Source organism: Microchirus variegatus (assembly GCF_963457635.1).
Source record: "Microchirus variegatus genome assembly, chromosome: 8".
NCBI classification, from domain to species: Eukaryota; Metazoa; Chordata; class Actinopteri; order Pleuronectiformes; family Soleidae; genus Microchirus; species Microchirus variegatus.
The window spans coordinates 1,857,970-1,868,221 of record NC_139809.1 but is presented as its reverse complement, the minus strand read 5'-3'; the positions used below and the strand labels follow the sequence as shown (position 1 = coordinate 1,868,221).

The 10,252-nt window shown below is 38.9% G+C and overlaps 1 protein-coding gene across 1 annotated transcript; it reads left to right on the top strand.

Annotated features, from left to right (window-relative positions):
• The first annotated feature begins 3,939 nt into the window (after nucleotides 1-3,939).
• lmo2 (LIM domain only 2 (rhombotin-like 1)) lies at nucleotides 3,940-7,911 on the top strand. Its single transcript, XM_083893632.1, has 3 exons — nucleotides 3,940-4,153; nucleotides 5,101-5,316; nucleotides 6,861-7,911. The coding sequence occupies exons 1-3, from the start codon at nucleotides 4,104-4,106 to the stop codon at nucleotides 7,081-7,083; spliced, it is 489 nt and encodes a 162-aa protein (XP_083749758.1). The 5' UTR covers nucleotides 3,940-4,103; the 3' UTR covers nucleotides 7,084-7,911.
• The last annotated feature ends 2,341 nt before the right edge of the window (nucleotides 7,912-10,252 follow it).

Sequence of the window (10,252 nt, the reverse complement as noted above, 5' to 3'; positions counted from 1 at the left end):
CCGGCAGAGATGAAAAGTAAATGCTTTCTATTATAATATTCCATTAATTCACTGTATCATAATAAGAAGTGGTGCTTTGTGTCAAAAACACAAATGCAGTCATCACTTTCTCTGTCCAAAATTGTAATTGTAATGTACACCACCAGGTGGCAGTAAAGCTCAGCAGTATGATCAACAAAAATAACATTAACTGGGCCTGAACAGAAGTTTTTTTTTTTTTTTTTAAAACCATTTCTAGTCTGAACTTCTGTTTTCAACGGTTCCATTGACAGATTTCCCATTAGAGAGAAGATAATTGTAGCTTATGAAATTCACCAAAACTTGAGGATTCAACTTTTTCCACAAAAGTCTGTTACTACGGCTCATTTGTGACTCGTGGTTTTTGTTCACTTTTTAGTTTTGACCACATGTGTCATTATGGAAAGTACACTGACCATTGCTCTGTGGAGAATGTGAAAGCAGCCTTCTTTTGTTTTGCCAAACACAGGAAGCAGTTAACATGGCTGCATGACTTTTTGATTGCACTGTTCCACTGAAAGTGTTTTTCTTTTGAGGATAATACTGATTATGGGAGGATCCCGAGGGTAAGTGAAGCTCCCTTTCAACAAATGACTCATTTCCGCAGCCTGCTGTATCTCAATTACACAACAACAGCGAACACCAGCCATTCTCTGAAAGAATACCAGGATGGTTTCTCATCTGACCTCTGATCTTTACACCTTGGCCTTTACAATCAATCTCACAGCGCTTTAGTTTAACCCCATGTGATAATGAAATATCCCTACCTTTGTAGACTGGTGACATCTCAAAGGGAGGTTTTAAAACATCACTTTACTTCAGATCGGACAGGAAGACATCTGTTATGCTATTGCTGCTCTGGAGCCAACACTATGTCCAGAGTTCTGTTATTTCAGGAAATGAGCCTTTAAGCCTGGGTCTATATTTCACGCTGCAGCCTGTGGGTCACAGCTTTGGTTCACAGTCCAATTAAAAAGTCTGTAATCACGAAACAAGATAATATTTAGAAGGTAAATTAATTTGAGACGTATACACTTTGTTTGAACAACGATGGAAAGAAAGAGCCAGAGCTGTTCAATAGAGCTTCACTTTTTCCTTCGTGGCAACGCTTATTTTCCTACTGCCCACAAATTCCACACAGCTTTCAACTCCGTAATGCTCTCAGGACCCAACAGGCAGAAAACAGGAAGCTGGATATGAGTGACACCACTTCCCAAAAGCTTTACGATATTCTTAACTATTTGCTTCCAGACTCAGTGGCAGGGATGAAAGCCCACACCATAACATTAATGATCAAAATACTACAATTGAAATTGAGACACAAAGCTTTTCACAATGTTATGAAGGAGGGGTGGTAAATAAATGTCAAGTCTGAAGTAATGTGCAACTCTTATCTAGTGACATTTAGGAACCCCTGCTACTTGCTATTGTAGCACCCATAATTAGCACAAGTCTAGTGGACTGAAATCCTAAATTCTGCTATCACGCTGAGCCATCTGGAGTCAACCTGTCTATCCGAGAAGCCATGTGGGGTACCATCATGTAAAGAGCTGCAGGAAGTGAATGCAGCGTGCACCAACCCCCCAAAAGAAAGTGTCATCTCTGTGTGCAAGATGCATATCCTCTGGGCTTTCTAAGTCAAATGTGCAGGAAGTAGTGGATGCGTTGGTGTCACTGTGTCGCATCTGAAGCCTTTCTCTTGTTTCACAATTCTCTAGTAAATGTCTTCTTGAGTTTGATGCTGGTGCCAAAGTGACATTCAGGAAAGTGTGTTGAAACTCTTTGAAGAGTCTTTGTTGGGTGCACAACAAACACACCATTGCTGTTGTACAAAGACACTAAGGGTAAAAACATTTGTTCTTTTATTCCCCATTTCATTTTTTTTTTTCATGTTCACTGTAAAGGTGTCCTGCTTCCTGAATAGTTGGCACAAAACAGTACCATGCTCACCTTGCTGCTGGGCTTTCTCAGCTTGGTGGGCGTCCAGTGCAACAACTGTCTAGCCCAGGGAAGTGTTCAGCCTATAATTACAGTTTGCCCACAGTTGTATTCCATTGCATCTGGCTTAAGAGCTGACTACAGCTGCTGGAGTTGAGGGGCTTTATCTCTCTGCCCAGTCCAACTGCTGTGTGTGCTCCTCCCTCCTGCAGGCAGCCCTGAGGCACTGGCAGCAGATAAGAAGAAGGGCCAAAAGCAGTTCTGGTTTGAAAAGGAAAGGCTGTGTGTGAGGACAGATATGTAGACACATCACAGTGCTTTTCCCTGACAACATCCTTCATCTTCTTTTACCATTTTACACATTTGTGTGGAAGGTACAATCACACACAGAGGTAAAAATCCACAACACTCATCTATTGTGACCTGCAATTTATTAGATGTAAATGAATCAGTGCATGGTGGTTTGTTACTTTTCTTACAAATCATTTATTTTCTATATCCTCCACAATTTCGGTGCACAGTGAACCCCGGACAGGTCTCCTGTCCATCACAGACAGAGACGCATAGAGACAAACAACCATTCACTCTCACACCTACCATCAATTTTAAGTGTCCAAATAACCTTTTTGGACTATGGGAGAAAACCCACATGCACATGAGGAGAACATGGAAACTCCACACAGGAAGGCCCTCGGTCGAAGCGGGATTGGAACCGGCAACAGTGCAGGCCACTATTCTGCTTTACTACTTTTGAGAAAAAATCTTATACTGACACTTAAAACATTGCATGTTGACATTTTACATGTATGATCAAGTTAACAAACTTGACACCCTGGTAATAATAATAATAAAAATAAGTGATTAAACTCAACTTCAAAATTCTGCATGTTTTCACTGTTTCAAAAGTAAAAGAACAGATCAGTCAGAATGTATTATTATTATTATTATTATTATTATTATGTGCACTAGCAAAAGCACACTGAATATTTTTTGCTGCTTCTGGGTTATTTTAGATTTTATTGTAAGAAGAGTTCAATTTATAATTGTTTGCTTTATTTAAAATAACTTACATTGTATTTAATTTACAAGTTTTGCTGTTTACGTAACTGTTAAAGTATATAGTGCAAACTGGATTCTCAAGTAGCTCAAAATTATAAAAAGTACATTTCTATAATAATAATTATAATATTGATAATAATAATAATAAAAAGTCCTGAGAACATAACATCATGACCTGTGATCTGAATGATTTATAAAGGGTTAGTAACACCTTGTACAGTCTGTGGAGGTTGTTCTAAAAACACTACACACCAGAGAGTATTTATGAGACTTGCTGTAGTTAACAGAGAAAACAAAAGGTCATTGTGGTTTAACTGAATCGTGACTGTTTATCTTGTGTCTTATCAGCTCGAAGGTGAAGCAAAGCATGTAATGAACTCATTAGTCTCAGTCACGACCCTGTAGTTACTGCTGCTGTTACTGCTGCTGTTACTGCTGCTCTCCTGACAGCCAGGACACACTGTACACAGCAAAACTGCCGCTTTAAGACCCATTTCCCCCCATTGTCAAACAGTCGTGAGCAGGAAGAAGGAAACGAAAGCAGAGAGCGAGGGGGGGGGGGGGGGGGCAGACGCATTTAAACCAAACACACCGCTGCTGCTGCTGCTGCTGCTGCTGCTGCTGCACAATAACGCTGATGTGCAGGAGCGCGCGCTCACCCCACAATAAAGACGCACGGACACGGAGATCCACGCGCCAATGACCTGCTGATCGCGTCCACCATGGTTTGACTGATAAAGTGGTGAAAGTCGCTGCAGCAGCTGCAGCAGCAGCAGCAGGATGGTTGTGTCTATCTGAGAGATATGAAGTGTCGTCACCCCGGGTAACTGCCTCAGGAAATGATGATGACAATGTCCTCCACCATCACCAGAGGCTTTTTTTGGTTTGCGGCCATTTCCACCGCAGCCGACTGACACTCACACACACACACACAAAACACGCGCAAACACAAACGGCGTCTGTTAATCTTGCGGGAGCAGGTGCAGCGAGGGTCGGCTCCAGTCTGCCCGCACACGCACTCACAGGTAACCGCTGAGGTGAAGACTGTGTGGACACTGAGGACTCAGCTGGATCAGGCTGGACATCACATGACAGGAATGTCATCCACCATAGAGAGGAAGACGATGGAAGCCAACGAGTAAGTCGCCGAATTAATTCTCTATATATATATTATACATGTATAAAACACTTATTAAAGGGCGCATTGTCAATGCACTGTGGGTTATGGCTCACTACTGTTTTTTTTGTTCATTAGGTAATAACCTACATTCAATGCACTTTTAAAAAAAAAATCCTTTATATCCTTTAGTTTTTGAGTTTGACTGTGAGTCGAGCTGCTCTCAGTCCAACATAAACCTGTGATATTGTCAATATTTCAATGGTTGTGTGTAGATTAACATAGATGTGGAAACAAGGCCAATCTAAAGTGAAGATATTCATGCCGTATATGTCTGTACAGTTTATTGGATCTGTTAAAGTATATATATTAAAGCAGCTCTAAAAAGCCCTGAAGCTTCTCTGCTGTAGGCTGTTTCACAGAAGTAGCCAATGGCGCCCTCAGGTGGACACAGGCAAAGTGCAAATGTTCAAGTAACACAAGGTGAACGAATAGCAGGGTTAGCATTAACAAAACAGAATACAAAAAAAAACTATTTTGAACACCAACGTAACTATTTTAGCTTCAAGAGACCATATGAGGCATGTTCCTCTATTTCTGACATTTTAGGGGCCAACTTCTTCAATAAATAACTTATGTATAAATCACTTATTGGTAGGGATGTCCCGATATCAATACCAATATCAAAAATTTTGAGTATCTACCGATACTGATATTAGTCCGATACTAAGCTGTCAACAACACGTGCTGAGTCTGTGTAACAAATGTTTCCTTCTCCCAAAACAAAGAAATAAACAACCCAAACATGACTCCGCTAAAATGCTTTTGCTGATTTTCCAAGATTTTTTCCATTGTTGTATGATTGTTGACAAGTATCGGATCGATACCGATACTGACCGATACCGATTCCCATCCCTAACTCAATGGTTGCAGCTGTGGAATATTTAAGATTTCTTTATTCTTATTAGGGAGCCGGTGGACGAGGTCCTCCAGATGCCGCCCTCTCTGTTGACCTGTGGCGGGTGTCAGCAGAGCATTGGGGACCGGTTTTTCCTAAAGGCCATAGAGCAATACTGGCACGAGGACTGTCTGAGCTGTGACCTGTGCGGCTGTCGGCTGGGGGAGGTCGGCCGTCGCCTCTACTACAAGCTGGGGAGGAAACTATGTCGGAGAGACTACCTCAGGTTTGTCAACGCGATGTTTGAAATGATGTAATTTCTGGATTTGTTTAATTACAAGACAGTGGTTATCACTCAGATGTCATAAGAACAGGACAATCCGAGTGATTCACTGTTGGAAACTGAGGTCTTCATTGTTTCACACAGCGACACTCACTATGATGAACAGAAGAACTGTAGTTTATTCTGAATCACGTCTACTGAACATACCATGTCCTTCTGCTGTAAAAGCGCAGTAGAGAACCAAATCCATATTAATACACAGTTGAAAATAATTCTCAATAAATTCACAATTTACTCTTCTTTAAGTAACATTCGCTAAAAACAAATAATTATTGTCATATTGTTTTCAGATTAATCGAGCGTTCATTTGGTCAATAAAATTTCATACAATGTTGAAAAATATTGATCAGTGTTTCTCAAACCTGGAAATGATAATGTTCTCAAATGTTTTGTTTTGTCCTCTAACCAAAGTGATTCAGTTTTAGTGATTTATTTGTTATATAGAGCAAAGAAACCAGGTAAACTGTTTTAATTTGTTAATTTTTTTTTTTATAGATTATCAAAATAGTTATAATTAATATTTTAGTAATGGTTTCAGCCCTAGAATATACACAGTCTTTCATATGTATTGTGGTTATTATTGACCTACAGACTTTTCATTTAAAGCTGTAGTGCATAACTTTCAAATATGAACAAGTGTCTGTTACATTCAAACCATTTTCATATGAGTTCACACAAATGAGCTCCACACATCTCTCTCTATTAGTCTCAGTACAGCAGTTTTTACAGCTGCATCCAAGATTTTATTTATTCCATGTCAAGACAGACGGGGGCAGCATCAACACTGCGTTAGTGCAGCGAGGGTAACTGCAAACAGGTTGAGAGGGTGACTGAAAAACAAAGAAGTGTCCATCAAAACTTTCAGAAGTCATTACACACAAACGCTCCCTCAGTCAGGTCTGATAGTTTTGCTTGACAGAGCCAAACCAAAAGAGTTTTCTTACAAATAATGTTACATTGTGTCTGTTCACAAAGACCAAATACAAGAACACCAAAGGTTACACACTGTAGCTTTAAATGAAACCTGTTCAACACATTCCTAGTTCAGACAATAAAAGACAAGTGGACAAATCTATTGGCATAATGTCTCATGTACTGTATTCCTTTAAAAACACGTCACTTCATCATGTCTGTTGTCTATTTTAAACTACTCTGTACCACAATGTACATTCACAGTAAACTGTCTGGTTACTAGTTACTGTATCCTGTAGAGTGTATTTTCACAGTACATAAGTGTCATTTAGCCATATTTTCCTGTATAAATAGTGTATGTAACGCCATATCAGATCTACACCAAGATTTTGTGTCTTTGTAATAGGTTGGAAATTTTAGTTAGAGCTAATTTGATTTGAGTCAGTGCAACACTGTATTATTTCCAAAAAGCCCACCCAGTATTTTCATGGAAACCTTATATGTCTTGTTGCAGAATAACGCTATTAAGGCCGACTGGATGTTTTTTACACGCTGTCGTCTTGTCATTCTTGCAGACTGTTCGGTCAAGACGGCCTCTGTGCTTCCTGTGAGAAGAGGATCCGGGCGTTTGAGATGACGATGCGCGTGCGGGACAAGGTTTATCACCTGGAGTGCTTCAAGTGTGCCGCCTGCCAGAAACACTTCTGTGTGGGCGACCGCTACCTGCTCATCAACTCAGACATTGTGTGTGAGCAGGACATTTTTGAGTGGACCAAACTCAACAATAACATGGTTTAGGTAAAGGAATCTCTGATGATTCCAAACGATACTCTGCCTTTTCCCTGCGACTTTAAAGGGAACAAACCACTGACTAATGACATTTCTATAGCCTGTGCAGGCTTTAATCATGCAACTGACATTCATATGGATTCATTAACAGAACAGCGAGGAGAGACATTGTCTCTACAGTGCTCCCTGCTGGTGACTAATGAAAACTGCACCAGCAATACCAGACAGATTGTCTTCAGAGGCTCCATCCTCAAATGCAAAAAAACCCACCAAAAGTTAAATACTTAAAAATGTGATAATACTTTTTTGTTATACACACTGGAATTCAGGATGAATGTTTTTTTTCCTCAATCAACAAAAACTAAGTCTTTGTGAAGTTTTAAGTTGTGAAACACTGTGACATCACTCCAGTCTGACTAGAAATGTCTTATTTTATTGTTTACGTTATTTCTATGCATTTCATCAATTTGTTTATCATTATTGGCTAAATTTGAACTTTATCAATTAACTATAATTAATTATTGAATAATATGTGTAACTATTGGGCTAACCTCAACCATTCATCAGAAATGATTTATTCAAGGTAAACAAACTCAATACTTTGTCTGTTTTATAATTATTTTTTTCTATAAAACTGTCCAAGAATTAGTAAGTCTTTATTAAGAAATTATAAACCTGTAAAACACAGCTTTGCCAGATTTTCACATTATGAATGCAATAAAAATATCCATGTTAATAAATACTGATTAGAATGATTGTATTATATAACCAGGTCGAGCGGGGGACATCCTCGCATGATCGTGGAAAAAAACCCATGCAATACTAGTTTAATTTGATGTTTCCAACAAACAATTATACATTCAAAAAAATATATAATTATGAAGAGTCTTCCAAGGAGTCAATATGACATTTCAATATGCTCTTTGTTATTAAAGTATGCTTAAAAATACAGTGGGACTGGATTTATTTAAGGACTGAAGTGTGTTTTCTATGTACTGTATGTTTACCTGAAGTATGAGACAGTAAATGTCAAAAAATAGGCTTAAAAAAAAACTTTGACACATTTACCTTTGTATGTATAAGAAGTCTTAGGATGAATTACTCTGAGCAGAATAAAAGTCATGAACTGATCCCAAATCCATTCCTAACACTGATTCTAATTAGTATAATGTATGTTCAATATGTAATGTATTGATACTGAGCAAATTAAGAGAATATGTTTCGTTGGTTAACACTGAACCAAACAATATTAAAACAATACTAATTTGTTTTAATTTGTTTGCTGGCACTGATGCAGATGCGAAAGATAAAAAATGATCAAAGAGTAATTTAAATGTTCCTCAAAGACACACACATGTAAATTAACACTCATTATTATTAAAAAACGGATCCTTACATTTGTGAGTAAAATATTTGCGTAGTACTTTAGTTAATACTGAATCCATAGAGTTTTACTGTCTGATGTGTTCTGCCTGGAGAAGAACACACTGACCAATCTGTTGTGGACCACAGTCATTCCTCATAATAATCTCTTCCAGCAGAGAAAGGGAATGAATAAATCCTATAGACAGAAACAGTTGTTGAAGAAATGTATGTTAATGAAGTCATGATGTTTTGAGCTCTATACGAGTCAATTTTCCTCCATGCTGTCTCTTTTCAAAGCTGGTATCCTTCACTGTGTCTCTGCTCTGCCAACTGTCAACTGTGAACTGGCCACAGGGTGCGCTCCAGGTCCATCCCCACAACCTCCTGCCAATCCCTGCTTATATTTACAGGCACAACATCAATAGATGCATTCTTGAACTGTGTGTCCAGTCAGGGATTAAGTTGCGAAAAGCAGCTTTAACTGACATTACAAAGCACTTGAAAAATGGGATCGGGGGGGGAAACTATTTGCACAATTTACAGGCAAAAGAGGAAGAAGGAGGGAGGAGATGATGGAAGGAGAAAGCAGAGCACAGAAGCTCCAGGATGATGTCTTCAGCTGGTTCTGAGAGCACTTTATTCATAGACATGGTAGAAATTAAAGAAAAGTCAAAACCCACCCAGGCTGAGGTTACACACTTACTGAAAGAAATGGAAATGTACTGTATAAGCACAGGGTTAGTACACTTCTCTATGATTCTGCAGTCTGCAGGTTACAGAATCATCAGTGTGGCAGTAAGTCGTGTTGTTGAGGAAAACGCTCACAACCACAAATCAGCTCCACGGTGAAAGTCAGGCCTAATACATGCAAGATAAATAACATGTTATGCTTAAACGAATATATTTTCTTTACACATTCTTTAGAGTCTCAAAAAAAATTGAAGATATATGTATAAAAAAGTAATAACAACAATTGGAACAATTTCCTTCAGATAGTCTTTTTTTATAACTGTAAATCTAACATTCCACAAACAGAAATGTGTCTGTACAGTTTGAGGATCTCCTCATTCTCCGTTGTTAATCGTTAACAGATCTTCAGCACGGAAATTCAAATAAAATGAGGAGAGAAAGGCTTTTTTAAAATGTAAGTGGTAACTGTAAAGTGTGTCGTTGATTATCTGTTGATTATTTTGTCCACCAGTTTGATCCAGACTGACGTATTCCAGCAATGATCGGACAGTGCAGTACATTCACCTACATGACTTGACCTAGTGAGGTTTTATGTGTGGTGATATATCACTGTAATAAGTTTGTTGATTCCAAAACTTTTTGTCATGTACTTGAAACCTGCATCACAACTACTCTCAACAACATCATCCCATCAGTCTGAGCTGCACTTGGCATTTAATTAGCCAATGTTAGCATGATAACTTAATAAGCTAAGATATGTAAGCAATGAACTAAATTCACCCCTGTACCTAACTACAACCTCAGAGATGAACGACTTTAGACCAGTTTACGGTTGAGGTTTCTGATCTCAAATAGAAATAACATTTGTCATTAAAATCATCAAAAGTGATGAAGCATCAACAGCTGACAGAACAATATTACATGTTTTTGTGGAAGTAAGACGCTTCTTTCTCTTCCGCTTAATCTGCTGCTTCTTTGCTGTGTAGAGAGTTCACCGAGTTTAATAATGACTTGAGCTTAGAGGAGGCCAGGTCTCATCTCATGACATTCGCAGACCACACTGGCCTTTAGAGACACTCGGCATCGGCCAAGCAGCCTGTGTTCCATCGGCCTGCTCTCCTCT